The following is an 18,023-nucleotide window of genomic DNA, read 5'->3' as shown; positions in this document are numbered from 1 at the left end:
TGTAAGTGGGAGCAGAGGGCAACCTTGAGGAACAAGTTCTGTTGCATATATCTTTTTTTCCCTGGCTCTCACCTGCCCCCACCCCCCGTTCAGTGTTTAACGGTTTCTTTGCCTCCCTCATTTCACACCCTGTCTCTCAGGTCATTGACTGTAATGGGAGCTTGACTTGTCTTATCTCAATCAAAAGCACTGGCAATCAGATCTTGATTAAACTGCATGATATAATGTTTAAGTATCCTAAATAGTTATTTCAGAATTAATCATGTTTTGAAGTGTGACCCTAATCTGTATTTGCCTCTTTAAATCTGTGTTCCTGCAATAAATACTCCCAGAAAAATAGCAGTGAGAATTTCTTATTTTTGTTGTTCTTTATTTAAAAAAAATAGGAAAAAGCTTGATGACAGGACATTGACGTACATCACATACAAAACCCACTTACATTTTTTTTAAATCCAAGAATCCCTCAAACGTTTTACAGATAGTTGAGTTCATATTATAAAGACAGTATATGGAACAGCAAACAATATACATACGTACAATCAATTAAGAGAGAGGGAAAAAACCATTGTAAATCATCCTCTTTAGTATAAGTTCAGTGAAGTTTCATTCTCTGCTGAGGAAGACGTTGTAGTGAGAGTTTGCCCAAAGGCAGGCTGACCTATGGAGGACAGTGGCTCTATTAGTTGTGCTTTACACCTCTGTGCCTTCCTGTTGGTAAAGCATTGAGTCCAAGGCTGGGTATAGCTGGCTGCTGAGCCGGGAGAGGACAGAGTCCCTGTAGCCCCCAGGGTAGAGGGGAGGGGAGGAAGGGATGGTAGGGTGCTGCAGATGAGACATATGGACCTCCCAGTGAGGCACTGTAGCGTTGGGAGAGTAGGAGCCGAACCCCTGGGACGGAGAAGCCCGTTGGGGTACCTCTATAGGCAGCCTGGGTCTGTGGAGGGTATCTGCCACTTCTGTGTTTGATACCGTCCCCACTTCAGCCATCTGAGACAGGAAGCTGTTCAGGCAGAAGGAGGGGGCTGAGGAGATGGGGGAGGGGCCGCGGTCAGAGGAGCTGGACACGTCACTCATGTTGTTGAGGTGTTTGGGGCTGGACTCTAATGACTCAGAACCTGAGGAGCCCCCGTCGCCAGGCAGGGATTCCGACTTCCTCTTCCTCTTGCGACGGAAGTTGCCATTGTCGAACCTCTTCTCACAGTTGGGGTCCAAGGTCCAATAGTTACCCTTGCCTATAAGGAGACACATAAGACATGTTTGTTAAGGATTTGCTCTCACATAGTTGGGCAAGAGTTAATATCAGTCTGAGACACATTACACCAATTTTTTTTTAAAGGTTACAAATGTATACATTTCTCTTTTGTAAATCGAAAATTGTGTCGACATGGAACACCTTGAAATTAAAATACACATTTTTTAAAACCGAGGAAATGTTCTTACCTGGATCATCCTCATCTCGGGGCACCTTCTTGAAGCAGTCATTGAGGGAGAGGTTGTGGCGGATAGAGTTCTGCCACCCGGCCTTGCTTTTGTTGTAGAAGGGGAAGTTGTCTGCTACATATTGGTAGATCTGGCTCAGAGTGAGCCGTCTCTCTTGGGCCCCATGGATCGCCATGGCAATAAGGGCAGAGTAGGAGTAGGGTGGCCTGACTAGCTTCATCAGCTCTTCCTGAGAGGGCATGGAAAACCAGCTCAGGTCCCCTACCACAACCCCCGGCCCATCAGCATCCAGATAGGGCCTCTGCGTGTTGTAGTGTTGGGGCACATAGGGCCCACAGGCTGGCCCCGTGGGTCCCCCTATGTAGGGAACACTGTTGAGCTCTGGGCCATTGAACCACAGGTAAGGGTTGGCAGGAGGGCTGGTGTAGTCTCCCAGGTCGTAGGCAGGAGGGGTGGCCTGCTGCAGGCTAGGCACGGCTGGAGGGCTGTAGAAGCTGTCGCTGTACAGGCTGAACTCTGGAGACTCCTGTCCCAGACTTGGGTGCTGGGTCCCACATGGAGGTGGAGAGAGGCTCTGTGGCACAAACAACGTCATGCTCACCCACAGACTGGTCTTTGGATTGGCAGCTGGTCTCTTCAGTCTGATAAATGGCTCTGGTAAAAAAATTATAATATCTGGATCTCGCTTTTCTTCAGTATTATCTGTTCCTCTGCTTCTAGCTGAGAGGTGAATTTGCCTTTCACTCTGTTCTATTTTGTGTCCAGTACAGGTGCATCACAACCTCCCACCTGTCTCACCTGGTCAATTTATAGTACTACAGCGACACCCACGTCTGCTCTGATTGGTTGTTTCTGTGACAGTGTCACACTTTGCATTTGAGTGAGTTTAGGCCGGTTTAGGCGTGGAGGATTCCCTTTGAATTGGAGGTGGAATTCCACCAGTACTCCAACAGCAGTTAGTCTAAGCTCTGTGAAATGTTTTGCAATTTTAATTTGACACCCACCCAGTCACTATGGTTAAGAACATGTTAAGAATTATTGTATTACTGAGTAATGGGAAATTGGTGCTACATTTACAAATATTACAGTAATTTAAAAGCATGCATAACAATTTAGACTCTAATATAATAGGTCACTTATTCTTTGGGGAAATCCTATACATGGGTTAGCTAACAACGTCACAAAAACGATGCGCACACATCAATGGGGCAGAAGTCCGGGAGTTGTTGTGAGTCTGGGTGGCCAGATATCTACCAACAAGAAAAAGAAACTGCCATGTGGGGAATAGTAAGTGACTCGTTTCAGCTAGTTTCATCTTGTTCTTGATACCCAACCAGGTCTCAGAGCATTTCGTATCATTCTGTACGTAAATCTACGACACTAGTTTTTGTATGATATGTTATGTTTCGTATGGTGTGTACTAATTTGTGGATGTCCATCATCCATCTCAATTACAATTCGTATCATATGTTTTACAAATTGTAATTTGTACAATATGTTATGAATTTGCAAAATGTACAATATGCTACAAACAGGGCCTAAAACTATGTTTTCCTTCTACCAGCCACTGTGGCAAGTAGATTAAAAAATCTACCAACCACTAAGATTTTTTACCAGTCTAAATGTTTTTTAAACATGAGGATAAAGTCTCACGTTAGTAGTTAGATCAACTGTTATGCCTGTGTGCATTGGTTCTAAAAACAAATCTTTCAGCACTTCACTCACAGCGCCCACAGCCCTCCAGCAGGGATTCCTATTTATTTGTGTATTACCAGATATGAAACCAAATTTTATAAAATTCTTGCATTGTAGAGCCCTGTGTGTGACCATCCGCCAACGTGGCTGGTGAATTAGACATTCTTACCCGCCAATGCCAAAATCTACCCGCATTTGGCGGGCGGCGGGTGTTAAATTTAGGGCCTGGTTACGAATGTCCAAAACGTACAATATGTTACGAATTTGCAAAATGTATGATATGTTACGCATTCCAATTTGTTGTGACTAAAAGGTTAAGGTTAGGGGAAAGGTTAGCTAACATGCTAAGTAGTTGCAAAGTAGCTATAAAGTAGAAAGTAGTCGAAAAGTTGCTAAGTAGTTAAAATGCTAAAGTTGTCCGTGATGAGATTCAAACACACAACCTTTGGGTTATATGCCCAACCATTCACCCCGACCAACCACCCTCCTTTCATTTTTGCTTAAAGTAACCTTCTTTCTTATGTAACCATACCAAACAGTAACATATCTTACTAATTTAGGTGGCCCGGATTTAAGTTACTATGTTATGTCTAGTATATGAGACCAGGCTGTGATACCATGTCTTGTTTTGAGGTGTTTTTACTCATTTCATGTCATTGCTAATATGGCTCAAAGTCACTAGCTAGCTAACCAACAAATGTAACGATGTATTTGAGAGACAAACAAGTGATCATTGTGCAAATGTATTCATGTTTTCAAGAAACATTGGAGACGAAATATACACTGCTCAAAAAAATAAAGGGAACACTTAAACAACACAATGTAACTCCAAGTCAATCACACTTCTGTGAAATCAAACTGTCCACTTAGGAAGCAACACTGATTGACAATAAATTTCACATGCTGTTGTGCAAATGGAATAGACAAAAGGTGGAAATTATAGGCAATTAGCAAGACACCCCCAATAAAGGAGTGATTCTGCAGGTGGTGACCACAGACCACTTCTCAGGTCCTATGCTTCCTGGCTGATGTTTTGGTCACTTTTGAATGCTGGCGGTGCTCTCACTCTAGTGGTAGCATGATACGGAGTCTACAACCCACACAAGTGGCTCTGGTAGTGCAGCTCATCCAGGATGGCACATCAATGCCAAAATACATTCAAAAATGTTTCTGGATGCTCATCACAAAAAGTACAGTTAATGCTAATGTATGTTCTTATGTTAGCCATGGTATATTGGCCATATACCACAAACCCCCAAGGTGCCTTATTGCTATTACAAACTGGTTACCAAAGTACATTAGGAGACAGTGCGAGTTTTTTCCTGTCAGGCCCATTGTAGGACGGGCTAACATACCACAGCTTTCAGCCAGTCAGCACTCAGAACTGAAACCTACGCCAGGTTATATGCAAGGAGCGAGCTAACTGCCAGTAAGCCCTGACATAAGGAATGACCTCCAGCAGGCCACTGAAATAAAGCGCATGTGTATGCTCATGACTGCACTGAGGGTGGCAAGGAGGAACACATTTTTAACTGGGTAGCCAACAGGTGAGGGTATGTGCTAACAGGGGAGGCCTGGTTACACCGTGCTAGGACGGTATGAGCAGTTGCCAGATGGAATAGTATCAAAGACTATGGCAAACTCGCCAGGCTGGCGCCCTGTGCTGTTCACAGATGAAAGCAGGTTCACACTGAGCACATGAGCACATGTGACAGACGTGACAGAGTCTGGAGACTCCGTGGAGAACGTTCTGCTGCCTGCAACATCCTCCAGCATGACCGGTTTGGTGGTGGGTCAGTCATGGTGTGGGGTGGCATTTCTTTGTGGGGCCGCACAGCCCTCCATGTGCTCGCCAGAGGTAGCCTGACTGCCATTAGGTACCGAGATGAGATCCTCAGAGCCCTTGTAACATATCATACTCATTTGTATCCTGAGTTTTCATTTACTATGTTAGGTCTATTCTATGAGACCAGGCTGCGTGGCTCCAGAGAGCTTGATGTCTATGACTTCTTCATGCAGAATAATAATTTTTTACTTAGACAGGGACGTATGTACCGCCATGGACTTTTTCGGGGTGAGCGAGGGCTTTGATTTCAGTGATCCATGCAGGCTTTACTGCAAACATTTCTGCACAGTCATAGATAATTCAAGCCTAAATTTGGCAGTTGGGTAGTTTTTGCTCTTCATCATTTGTTCCTCCCAAAGATATATCCCACCTTATCAGCACAGAGTTGTCTCTCTCTCTCTCTCTAGTTGCCTGCAAGGACAGGTTAAGTGTTCTATGATTCATTTCCAGGAAAAAAAATCTTGGATGCTGCCAAGGATGGCAGTTAGTGTGATTGATGTAATCCTCTCCTGCTGTGCTGACACAGACATAACAGCATGTCTGTCTCTCCAGGAGGGTTATATTGTCTGCTATTGTATTTTACATACAGTACGCTTTATATCTTCTGTCTAGGCAGAGGAGTCAGGTTTAACATGTATTACACTAATGTAAGGCTTGTGTAAATGATAACAAACACATTTGAGATTAGGGACATAAAGCTTTTATACACCGATTATGATACCAGTGGTGAGGCATTATGTTTTACAACAGGTTAGTGGTGCAGATGCAACACGCTTACATTTTTGGGGGAATTTGTATTAATATTACACTACAAGATCAGCAGTGAGACAACCCTTTTGTCATCGTCTATGTTTCAGGCAAGTTAGAGAAACAATGGAAGTCGTTGACAAAAGCCAATGAAAAAGATGGGCAGAATTTGGCACAGAGGTCAGGGAAGTTTTTCTAGTGTGCCGCCATCAATGACCAATGATTTGTAGAATTTCTGCAACAAATTTCCAATAAAAAGAATGTTTAAACAGTAAATACAGCTACATAAAGGAACATACAGTGTCAGAAATTAAATAATATTGCTTTCATTTAGCCATGCAGGAAAGAAATACTGTTTTATTTGGAAGCCAATCAATTCCATATTATGAAAGCTCAGCAGTAGTGATTGACTGTTTACCCCACTATTTCCTTACTTGGATAATGTATGCTGGTTCTGATTCACAGCAGAGCTTGCTGCTCTCTAGGCTTGTAACAGGAAAATAACAGAGAGCAACATAAACATTTACAGAACTACACACATGGACATTTTCAGCTTCTGTGGTTTCCGTACTCAAATAAATACATAAGTAGAGAAAAAAAATATTGTTGAACCAGTATTGACTTTTCTTTTTGAAGTCCATCGAGTAAACAGTTGACAGTGGCGTACTCTTCATCCAAGAGTCATTTGGCTTTACATTAAATGACTGTACATGTAAAGACAATGAACTGGAATTCAATGGTTGCATAATTCATTCCCCCATAATGTTAGTGGTATTCTTTGATTAAAACCAATGTCAATCTTGACTATTGCTCCATGTTATTGTCCTCCCTCCCCCAGGTTTCTATTAAAAGGATGGATGGAGACCTGCTGGGTAGATCAGGGGACACTGGTTCTGCTGACCTGATTCACGGTTCTTAGCATCAATCAGCAGAAGTGGATGCTGTCTGTAATGGTTGATGATGTGTACCACCATCGGAAAGGTCTGAAACATAAAACACGAACCCATCCATTAGCAGGGGTTCATTCAGCCGTATCATAACAGAAGCTGAAACATACATGTCGGATGGCTGTACATCTAATCAAATCTTCTCGTTGATTTTGGGGCAAAAAGTACTATATTACAAACTTTCAGATTACAGATACATGGGTTCAGTTCATTAAGCTCACTACGTCATCCTCAGAGTGCTTGCTAATATGATATAGAATTACACATGTTACTCTGACTGGTCATAATTAGGGCTATGAATTTATTTTTGATCATTTGACCTGATCAGGAACAACTCCTAGCCTTAGTCAGGATGAATGAGGTAGATATTGTGTACCTCTGAGCCCTTAAGACCAGTTCCCAGCAGAAACTCATTCTGTTCGCAGCGAATCTGGATATTGTAGACTTTGTCCTGGTAAAGCACCATGAGCGTATAGGGCTGGATGGACGAGCGCTTAGAACTGTCTCGTACCAGAAATGCACCATCCTAATCAGCAAATGAAACAGAAAAACACAGTGGTGTTTGTGTTGTATTCTATCACCACAGAGCACTGGTGAACTATACATATTTATTGAAATAATATTGTCATTTTGGACATTGGACTATATATGATATTTCATTGTCCCCTTCAAAAACCATTGTCACGATGAATCTGTAAGTACAGTGCATGAAGGAGAGTTATTACAGTCAACCAGGTGTGTGAGTGATATTGGCAGCAGCAGACGCCTCACCTTGTTGACCCGTCTGAGACAGCCCTCCGCTTGGCTCCGTGTCACCTGGCCAACGTACCACTGAGGGTTCATGTCCTACACATTCACACAGGAACACAATCACACATCAATAATATGGGATTTGTGACCTGTTACTAATTTCTGTAATAGGATTCAGACAAAAACCATGTCACAACAACAATTGCTACGTTTGCAATGTTTCCAAATGTTTCAATAGAAGTGAGTTGTCGTCTTTTACGAACCTGTCAAGAATATTTTTTCCATCTTCGTAACATTGCCTAAATCAGAAATGTTTTGTCCAAAAATGTGCAGAAAAGCTAATCCATGCTTTTGTCACTTCTAGAATAGACTACTGCAACTCTCCACTCTCCGGCTGCCCGGATAAAGCACTAAATTAACTTCACTTAGTACTAGACTCGGCAGCTAGAATCCTGACTAGAACCCAAAAATGTGATCACATATTATTCCAGCGCTAGCGTCTCTACACTGGCTTCCTGTTAAGGCTAGGGCTGATTTCAAAGTTTTACTGCTAACCTACAAAGCAGTACCTATCTCTCCGATTTGGTCCTGCCGTACATACCTACAAGTACGCTACGGTCACAAGACCCAGGCCTCCTTATTGTCCCTAGCATTTCTAAGCAAACAGCTGGAGGCAGGGTTTTCTCCTATAGAGCTCAATTTTTATGGAATGGTCTGCATATCCATGTGAGAGACGCAGACTCGGTCTCGACCTTAAAGTCTTTACTGAAGACTCATTTCTTCAATAGGTCAGTAGGTCCTATGATTGAGTGTTGTCTGGCGAAGTTGAACGGCAAGGTACTGGATCGACAAACCGCCCTTGCTGTCTCTGCCTGCCCGGGTCCCCTCTCTCCACTGGGATTCTCTGCCTCTGACCCTATTACGGGGGCTGAGTCACTGGCTTACTAGTGCTCTTCCATGCTGTCCCTAGGAGAAGTGCGTTACTTGAGTGGGTTGAGTCAGACATTATCTTCCTGTCTGGTTTTGCGCCCCGTCGGGCTTTAGTGTCGGAGGAGATCTTCGTGGGCTATACTCAGCCTTGTCTCAGGGTAGTAAGTTGGTATTCTGTTGATATCCCTCTAGTGGTATAGGGGTTGTGCTTTTGCAAAGTGGGTGGGGTTATATCCTGCCTGGTTGGCCCTGTCCGTGGGAATTGTCGGGCGGGGCCACAGTGTCCCACTTCCCACATGTTATGTTACAGCCTTATTCTAAAATGGATTAAATAAATAAAAATCCTCATCAATCTACACACAAATTCCCATAATGACAAAGCGAAAAGAAAAAACATAAGTATTCAGACCCTTTACTATGACACTAGAAATTGAGCTCAGGTGCATTCTGTTTACATTGATCATCCTTCAGATGATTCTACAACTTGACTGGAGTCCACCTGTGGTAAATTCAATTGATTGGACATGATTTGGAAAGGCACACACCTGTCTATATAAGGTCCCACAGTTGACAGTGCATGAGAGAGCAAAAACCAAGCCATGAGGTAGAAGGAATTGTCCATAGAGCTCCGAGATAGGATTGTGTCGAGGCACAGATCTGGGGAAAGGTACCAAAACATTTCTGCAGCATTGAAGGTCCCCAAAAACAAAGTGGCCTCCATCATTCTTAAATGGAAGAATTTTGGAACCACCAAGACTCTTCCTAGAGCTGGCCGTCAGGCCAAACTGAGCAATCAGGGGAGAAGGGCTTTGGTCAGGGAAGTGACCAAGAATCCAATGGTCCCTCTGACAGAGCTCCTTTGTGGAGATGGTAGAAGGACAACCATCTCTGCAGCACTCCACCAATCAGGCCTTTATGGTAGAGTGGCTAGACAGAAGCCACTCCTCAGTAAAAGGCACAAGACAGCCCACTTTGAGTTTGCCAAAAGGCATCTAAATGACTCTCAGACCATGAGAAACAAGATTCTCTGGTCTAATGAAAACAGGATTGACCTCTTTGGCCTGATTGCCAAACGTCACGTCTGGAGGAAACCTGGCACCCATCCCTACGGTGAAGCATGGTGGTGGCAGAATCATACTGTGGGGATGTTTTTCAGCTGCAGGGACTGGGAGACTAGTCAGGATCGAGGGAAAGATGAAGGGAGCAGAGTACAGAGAGATCCAACAGGACAACGACCCTAAGCACGCAGCCAAGACATCGCAGGAGTGGCTTCGGGACAAGTCTCTGAATGTCCTTGAGTGAACCTATGTGAACATCTCTGGAGAGACCTGAAAATAGCTGTGCAGCGACGCTCCCCATCCAACCTGACAGAGCTTGACAAGATCTGCAGTGAAGAATGGGAGAAACTCCCCAAATACAGATGTGCCAAGCTTGTAGCATCATACCCAAGCAGACACGAGGCTGTAATCACTGCCAAAGGTGCTTCAACAAAGTACTGAGTAAAGGATCTAAATACTTATGTGATATTTCTTTCTTTTTTTCTTCTTCTAAATTTGCAAACATTTCAAAAAAATATGTTTTTGCTTTGTCATTATGGGGTATTCTGTGTAGATTGATGAGGAGAAAAAAAGATTTAATCCATTTTAGAATAAGACTGTCACGTAATAAATGAATGCACTGTATCTGGTGTAATTCTCCTGTCTTATCTGTTGTCCTGTGTGAATTTAAGTATGCTCCCTCTAATTCTCTCTCTGTCCCTCCCCTACCGGAGGACCTGAGCTCTAGGACCATGCCTCAGGACTACTTGGCCTGATGACTCCTGGCTGTCCCCAGTCCACCTGGTCGTGCTGCTGCTCCAGTTTCAACAGTTCTGCCTGTGGCAATGTTCACCGGACGTACTACCTTGTCCCAGACCTGCTGTTTTCAAAATCTCTCTCTCTCTACCGCACCTGCTGTCTCAACTTCTGAATGCTCGGCTATGAAAAGCTAACTGACATTTAGTCCTGAGGTACTGACCTGTTGCACCCTCTACAACCCTGCTGGTCATCTATGAACATTTGAACATCTTCAAGAACAATCTGGCCTTAATGGCCATGTACTCTTATAATCTCTACCCGGCACAGCCAGAAGAGGACTGGCCACCCTTCAGAGCCTGGTTCCTCTCTAGGTTTCTTCCTAGGTTCCTGCCTTTCTAGGGAGTTTTTCCTAGCCCCCGTGCTTCTACATCTGCATTGCTTGCTGTTTGGGGTTTTAGGCTGGGTTTCTGTATAGCACTTTGTGATTTTTGCTGATGTAAGAAGGGCTTTATAAATACATTTGATTGAATGATTGATTAAATGCTCAAAATTACAATTTTTTTCACATACAGTACTGTATGAGGGCCTACTGAAACATTTGATTGATTCAATAGGAGCTGACTGTCTCACATAGAGTCAAAGGGCTCTGCTCGTAGACACCACAGCAATTGAGACTAGGGGCTGCAGCCAGAATCTACAATACTCCCTCAGAAGAACAATACAATGTCACCACCTACTGAGCTATGCAAGTCATTGCATCACTAGAGCAGGTCCAACGTAAGTACGTTCATATTCGAGAATCTGTCTGTCTGTCGGTCTGTCTGTATGGTAGGCGGTCACCTGTTCATCCTCTAGGTCTGCCGGTGGGGGCATGGAAGCTTGCACAGGTGACGGCACGGGCATAATCTTGCTCCTGTGTGAGAAAGCTTAGAAAGGACAAAGGAGAATCCAATCAATGATCAATCGAGAAGTTGTGAGTCATAGTTGTCAGTTGTGAGTCATAGTTGTCAGTTGTGAGTCATAGTTGTCAGTTGTGAGTCACACAGTATAATTTACCAGAGTAGTGTTTGACAATGGGGACCCGAAGTGAAAACACAACACTCACATGCCTGCAGTCTTGAAGCAGTTGTAGCGATATTAGGTGGCAAGCTGGAGAGAGATGAAACAAGAGTTTACAGATTACCATTCAAATGTTAACTTTTTAATTCCATCACCTATGCAAAGTTATGTCCTCCATATGATCCATTTTCATTCCTAACTTTGACATGACAAAACAACTGATCTTACCAGTCTGAATGCAAGGGTGGTCTAGGGAGCACTGGTCTAGGAAATGTGTTAGAGTTGAAGGATTTGGCCATGGACACTAGAAGAGATACATATAATCATTATGAGAATGAAAGACATACTGCATAGTCCTTCAAGGTAAAACAGGATGAAGATGAAGTATAATGTAAAGTTCCCTTGTTCAAGAAGAAAAAGCTTTTAGAAAATGGCTTACCTTCATTTCGTACCTGTTGATGACATAAGAGAGGAACATAGTATGAGGTGGAACTACAGCCCTTTCTCAAGCCCCGTTTATACCTGGTGCTAACATGAGTCCTTTGTTTTGACCTTGTCCACGTTCTGATTGTGCCCACTTTTGCAGATACGTGTCTACACATGGTATTAAATATGTATTTTATCCGTCCACTGTGTCCGCATTGTGACCAGATTTCCTGGTCATTATTTGAAGGGATATCCTTTCAAAATAATATTTATTTATTTTAAGACACATGCCACCTGTCAATGATTTTAGAGGGCGGGATAATGATGATTTAAATGTTTTCACTATCCAGATCCATCTACACTTACAAGATATCCAGACACAATGAGTGGTCAGGAAGATCTGATCACAATCAGATCACAATGTGTCTTTTATTTTCTTACTACACCTGTCAAAAAATATGGGCACAATCATAATGTGGACAAGATCAGGACAAAGGACGCATGTTAGAACCAGGAATAAATAGGGGTTAAGTGAAGCTAAATACACAATTTCAAAATCATTATTAGCACCCTGCATCTCACTGCTGGCTTGCTTCTGAAGCTAAGCAGGGTTGGTCCATGTTGGTCCCTGGATGAACCAGATGCTGCACCCTTCCCTCTGGTCTAAAAAAAACAACAACAATGCCCCAGGGAAGTGATTGGGGACATTGCCCTGTGTAGGGTGCCGTCTTTCAGATGGGACTTTTAACGGGTGTCCTGACTCTCTGTGGTCCCTAAAGATCCCATGGCATTTATCGTAAGAGTAGGAGTGTTAACCCTGGTGTCCTGGACAAATTCCCAATCTGGCCCTCATACCATCACGGTCACCTAATCATCCCCGGCTTACAATTGACTCATTCATCCCCTCTCCTCTCTGCTGTAACTATTCCTCAGGTCGTTGCTGTAAATGAGAATGTGTTCTCAGTCAACTTACCTGGTAAAATAAAGGTAAAATAAAAAATAAAAACTTCCACCATTGTGGTGATCCAGTGAAATAGTCTAACCTCATTTCTTGCATCAGGCACAAATCTGCAACAGAAATGGACATTACAGATGAATGAGTTGTTATATTCACTTGCATATTTCTAATTAGCGTTAAACTGAGTAAGCGAGCACAAAGATTTAGCCAAATATGTGCAACAGCCAACAAATCAAACGAAACACAGACGGAAAACTGGAAGGGTAATACTAAAATGATACACACATTGTGATGCAGAGAGCTTCTCCTTTGCACCACAAGCAAAGGTCCTACAAAGGAGTGATCTGTGGCAGTGATTCACCCCAGCTCAAATAGCTCCCGCTAACTAAACAACCACAATTCCACTCCTCCACCCCATGTATTCCTGATGGAGTGCACTGTACTTCCCTAACCATTCAACCACAGTGTGTTTATTTAAGGAGCAGCTAATATGTAGTGTATATGACATAATGTGTCTGGGGCTGTGCTGTATGGAGCATGAAGGGAAGCTGGATGCATTGCAGACCTGTTGTTGCCCACCGACGAGCTGCTCCTGATGACTCTAGCTGACAGAGGGAGGGGAGGTTTGGGCATCCTGGGAGGGTCTGGACTCCACTCTTCTGCCTGAGGCCTGGAAATAGAAGGTATGCGAAGTCAGAGGTTCCCATACTGGTCAGTGTAGTGAGCATTTCAGTTACAGCTTGTTTAATTTCTTGAGAAAAGGTACAGTTATATAACTGAGTGTATGTACAACCCATGTGGCACATATACATACACATGTGCAGTCACAATTCAAACATGGCAGGCGGTGCATTGTCAATGACATGAAATAGAATTGAGAGAAGTCACATGAAGCAAAGCAATACACCAAAAAGAAGACTTCTTTACCTCCATAAATGTGGAGCAGGCTGTGTGTGTGAGGAAAAACAAACATGTCATATACTTCATTGTGAAATCGACCTATTTCAAACAATTAGTAAAGATTCTGGGACGGCCTTTAAACACTCACATGTGGACATGCTTCTAGATAAAATGTATACAGTTAATAAAAAAGCTAAATATAACAGTTATAAAAAAAAAAGCTAAATATAACTTCAGCAAGCACATAAAATATATATGTGTATATTTGTCTTCACTGGACATTGAGCGATGATGTAGGGATGAGAAGAAAGTTGTTTGGACACAATATAGGACTAATTAGAACATAATCAAATGTAATTCTCACCCTATCTGTTGTGTTCAACTTCCTTGCTGTGTGGACAAACAGAGCAGGTGTAAGAACAGACAACTACTGTAGTAAACTTTTGCTTGCTAGGTTAAGATTGGTGTGAGAGTACCTGGTATTGGAGATTCCTTAAGGTTTGTTCGCTCCAGTTTGGTGGGCTTTATTCTGCGGTCAACTAGTGGAGCAGGGGGAGCACTTGAGAAAGGAGCGGGCACTTTAAAAGACAATATGAAAAGACAAGGTAAAAATCAATACAAGTGACTAAAAAGTGTTCAAATGCTATATTTATAGTGAGATACTAACATTCCAGAGTGTACACTTACTCTTACCGGGGAGTCTGCCAGGGCGCTGGGGAGATTGCTCCCTTCTGGGTGGGGGAGGCTCCACTAGCTGCAGAAACAAGGAGTTTAACGTAATGATGAAGGACAGAGTGAAAGGAGAGAGTGTGGAGGAGTGAAAGAGGGGTGCAGTCAGAGGGGACATACTCACACTAGGGCGACTGGCGGAGGGGAGTGGAGGACCAGGCCCAGGGCGCTGAGGTGGTGGAGGTGGTTGCCCTGTAGCTGTACCGCGGTGCGGGGTACTATCTAAACAAACAAACAAACAAACAGACAGACAGACAGACAGACAGACAGACAGACAGACAGACAGACAGACAGACAGACAGACAGACAGACAGACAGACAGACAGACAGACAGACAGACGCAAACATACACACACAAATTGTAATCAATGTGGGACAATACAAAGTGACAACATATGTCCTTTGTGAGAGTAGTTTTGCATGGCAGTGTTGTACTGATGTCTCCGTACCAATGTAGTCATCGTCAGCCAAGCGCGTGGCAGCACAGAGTTTATGGGGAATCTCATCAGGCGGCTCAGACGGAGGTGGCTCATAGTCGTTGTCACTGTCCTCACCTCCAACCTCCGGCCCCTCTGTTGGTGACTCATAATCGCCCACACTGCCGTCATCATCATCAGCATCTGGGCTTTCATAGTCATCGTCACTCACCTCATCCTGGGAGTGACAGACAACCAAGTTAAATACTGATGAAAAAATAAATAATCCAGAGAGGAACAAGACTTGAAATGAACTAAACAGGGAGGAATGGAATGCAGTAAAGTAACATAGCCAAATACAGACTTACAAATTCATCAGGTCCCCAGGGCTGAACCTCTTGTGAAGTATCTGCAGTAGAATGGTAAAATGTCCCATTTATCATGGTCCAATTGCTTCTATGTCAATCATAATAACTTGATCTAGGGTAAGGTCTATGCTTTCAAATTCTAAATAATACATACCTGGTTCATGATATTTTGGTGCTGCAGATCTGGAGAAAATACAGAGGAGAGCAAGATTGTGCTTGGATATTGCTTTGAATTAAACTACTAAAGTTTAATAGCTAAGAATTGCAAGAAGTGCACACCTTTTAGTAAAGAATGGCCTTTTTTCTTCTTTCCTGTTGATTTCACAGCATATTTTGGAGATAAGTCTGTAAAAAAGAGCAGACAACATTGTGGCAGTCAATACTGGTACCATCTATTGGGGCAAACCGTGTTTCCATCTTTTGTCACACAGTCGCGTATCGACACAGTCAATAATTCCCTTATAATTGTATTCTGAGCACGTGTCACATGTTTAATATTGTGAGCAGTGATTGGTGAGTACTATTTGAGTCCGCCTGTGACAGGATGTGGGATCTAAAAAGTAGATTGAAATTTCATTGTCACTCTTTGGCTCTCCAAATGTTCTTCTAAAATAAGGCACCCTACCACTCTCCTCCTTATCTGTCTATCCCTTCTCGTCCTCCTTCCCTCTTTACTGTTTCCTGCCCTAAAACACTAATGTTAAAAAAAAAGGTTATCTCTGTTGAATAGTTTCCTCTCCCTGTGTAATAATCATACTTCCCAACATGTTCATTGTTCAGGGGCATAAGAGGCTGAGTGGTCTTCATTTTGCCTTACAATGGTCCACCCAAAAGTGGAGTACTTTTTTCAGGGTGCTTAGTTTACCTTGGTGCCAATGCTGGTTTTCCATGTGAGCATGTAAAAATGGTTTGACGTAATTGTCGAAATGTTCAGTTTAACAAAATTCAAGAGAAATGAATGAAATACTCACGGTGAATGGACTTTGGGGAATTTCTGAATGTCATTTTCACTCATGTTCTACAAAATGATAGATGAAGTATTTCCATCAAGTGATATATTACATGACAGTCCAAAGATTAATTATTTTGTCTTCCAGTCCAACTAGGAACACGTGGGAAAAGGGACACACATTTGCTTCATATTTCTTACCAAGAACCTTTGCCCATTTATGTTACATTTCACGATGACTTTGTCACATCCACTTAACTCCAACTGTAAAAAATAAATAAAAAATAGAATTAATATGGACACTGTGAAACAGCTTTGAATATGATGTTGTATGACAGAGAATTAAGGAAAGCTTTTACAGGTTGTGAACTGTCAACAAAAGGTGCAAAATTAACCTGAAAATGACTTACCTTCCTCATGTAGTCTGACAATTGGTGTGGATTCCAGCCCATGACCTCTGACTTGGATGGCACTCTGTCAAAACTCATTGTTTCCCCTCTGTCTTCTGAATATAAATGAAATATTTACAAACTCCTTTGAAAGACAGCTGGCTGTGAAACCTCCTCTGTTACGGGGCAGTCATATCCATAGGCACGTTTGACTTTGAGGCCTGTCAGAAAATGGCTCCTTGTATCTCGCTGCGACACCCTTGGCAATGCTCTGTCTGGCGCTGTGCGGAGGAAGTGTGCAGCCTGAACAGTGTTCAGAGAAATAAAATGGGAAGATATCACTCTTTCACAACACAGAAAAGAGGCAGAACAACACCCACCACAAGTGCTATCTGAGGGAAAAAGTTGAAAAAAAACGATTCTGTGAAATCGTGTGATGTCAAGTGGCTGGTAGGTGATGAAATCCATCCACCAAGAGTTATGTATGATCTGAAGTCCAGACAACAGCAACATATACATTTGAATGTTTTAACATCTTAAAAGCTAGTCCGTTCTCTGAGAGCTCTGAGAAAAGAAAGAAAGCAAACTTCCTCTTGCGTTTCCTGTTGATGATGACAGTAGTGGTGGCAACAGCAAGGGGAAGTACAGCGCTTTGTAAGAAAAATACCAGTTAACATAGCTAGGAGCATAACATACACAATAGGCCTAACGACACTCACAGAAATAGATTGGAAAGGTGGAGGTTAGAGGAAGGCAAGGATTAAAAATAGATTGTGTCCGTAAAATGTATATACTATGTGTAAGCCTTTATTAGTTTACTCCAACTAGGGGAGGGGTGGTAGGGTTTGCGGGAAATAATAAAGGAAAATACAATAAAAAAATACATACATACAGTGGGGAGAACAAGTATTTGATACACTGCCGATTTTGCAGGTTTTCCTACTTACAAAGCATGTAGAGGTCTGTAATTTTTATCATAGGTACACTTCAACTGTGAGAGACGGAATCTAAAACAAAAATCCAGAAACTCACATTGTATGATTTTTAAATAATTCATTTGCATTTTATTGCATGACATAAGTATTTGATCACCTACCAACCAGTAAGAATTCCGGCTCTCACAGACCTGTTAGTTTTTCTTTAAGAAGCCCTCCTGTTCTCCACTCATTACCTGTATTAACTGCACCTGTTTGAACTCGTTACCTGTATAAAAGACACCTGTCCACACACTCAATCAAACAGATTCCAACCTCTCCACAATGGCCAAGACCAGAGAGCTGTGTAAGGACATCAGGGATAAAATTGTAGACCTGCACAAGGCTGGGATGGGCTACAGGACAATAGGCAAGCAGCTTGGTGAGAAGGAAACAACTGTTGGCGCAATTATTAGAAAATGGAAGAAGTTCAAGATGACGGTCAATCACCCTCGGTCTGGGGCTCCATGCAAGATTTCACCTCGTGGGGCATCAATGATCATGAGGAAGGTGAGGGATCAGCCCAGAACTACACGGCAGGACCTGGTCAATGACCTGAAGAGAGCTGGGACCACAGTCTCAAAGAAAACCATTAGTAACACACTACGCAGTCATGGATTAAAATCCTGCAGCGCACGCAAGGTCCCCCTGCTTAAGCAGGCGCATGTCCAGGCCTGTCTGAAGTTTGCCAATGACCATCTGGA

At 42.9% G+C, this 18,023-nt stretch overlaps 2 protein-coding genes across 3 annotated transcripts; both read right to left on the bottom strand.

Annotated features, from left to right (window-relative positions):
* Nucleotides 1-349: 349 nt before the first annotated feature.
* LOC139583283 (forkhead box protein I3-B-like) lies at nucleotides 350-2,209 on the bottom strand. The gene is made up of 2 exons (XM_071414190.1): nucleotides 1,441-2,209; nucleotides 350-1,232 (listed from the first exon to the last, which is right to left on the bottom strand). Exons 1-2 carry the CDS (start codon nucleotides 2,033-2,035, stop codon nucleotides 691-693), a joined length of 1,137 nt encoding a protein of 378 aa, XP_071270291.1. The 5' UTR covers nucleotides 2,036-2,209; the 3' UTR covers nucleotides 350-690.
* A 3,456-nt stretch (nucleotides 2,210-5,665) lies between these two features.
* Nucleotides 5,666-16,926, bottom strand: LOC139583272 (lymphocyte cytosolic protein 2-like). Of its 2 annotated transcripts, none has more exons than XM_071414179.1 (21): nucleotides 16,367-16,926; nucleotides 16,158-16,220; nucleotides 15,979-16,025; nucleotides 15,287-15,352; nucleotides 15,162-15,190; nucleotides 15,008-15,048; nucleotides 14,673-14,877; nucleotides 14,348-14,445; nucleotides 14,188-14,248; nucleotides 13,971-14,072; nucleotides 13,859-13,884; nucleotides 13,522-13,541; nucleotides 13,160-13,264; nucleotides 12,680-12,704; nucleotides 11,650-11,662; nucleotides 11,439-11,514; nucleotides 11,257-11,300; nucleotides 10,992-11,077; nucleotides 7,447-7,521; nucleotides 7,052-7,201; nucleotides 5,666-6,711 (listed from the first exon to the last, which is right to left on the bottom strand). In XM_071414179.1, the coding sequence occupies exons 1-21, from the start codon at nucleotides 16,442-16,444 to the stop codon at nucleotides 6,574-6,576; spliced, it is 1,548 nt and encodes a 515-aa protein (XP_071270280.1). In that variant the 5' UTR covers nucleotides 16,445-16,926; the 3' UTR covers nucleotides 5,666-6,573. The 2 variants fall into 2 exon arrangements, with proteins under 2 accessions (XP_071270280.1, XP_071270271.1); XM_071414170.1 differs by having other exon boundaries at nucleotides 14,182-14,248; nucleotides 16,367-16,925.
* Between the last annotated feature and the right edge of the window lie 1,097 nt (nucleotides 16,927-18,023).

The sequence above is a fragment of the Salvelinus alpinus genome, chromosome 1, assembly GCF_045679555.1.
Source record: "Salvelinus alpinus chromosome 1, SLU_Salpinus.1, whole genome shotgun sequence".
In the NCBI taxonomy this organism is placed as follows: Eukaryota; Metazoa; Chordata; class Actinopteri; order Salmoniformes; family Salmonidae; genus Salvelinus; species Salvelinus alpinus.
The sequence above is the reverse complement of the archived record's forward strand: the minus strand, read 5'-3'. Positions and strand labels throughout refer to the sequence as shown.

Bases quoted from the DNA above. Each gene is read 5' to 3' on its own strand.
- LOC139583283 (XM_071414190.1), bottom strand. From the start codon at position 2,035: ATGACGTTGTTTGTGCCACAGAGCCTCTCTCCACCTCCATGTGGGACC. The intron at 1,233-1,440 runs GTAAGAACATTT...GTCTCCTTATAG, and splicing joins CCGAGATGAGGATGATCCAG to GCAAGGGTAACTATTGGACC.
- LOC139583272 (XM_071414170.1), bottom strand. From the start codon at position 16,444: ATGAGTTTTGACAGAGTGCCATCCAAGTCAGAGGTCATGGGCTGGAAT. The intron at 12,705-13,159 runs GTCTGCAATGCA...TTTCTGTTGCAG, and splicing joins TCGTCGGTGGGCAACAACAG to ATTTGTGCCTGATGCAAGAA. The intron at 6,712-7,051 runs GTACACAATATC...TTTATGTTTCAG, and splicing joins CTGGTCTTAAGGGCTCAGAG to ACCTTTCCGATGGTGGTACA.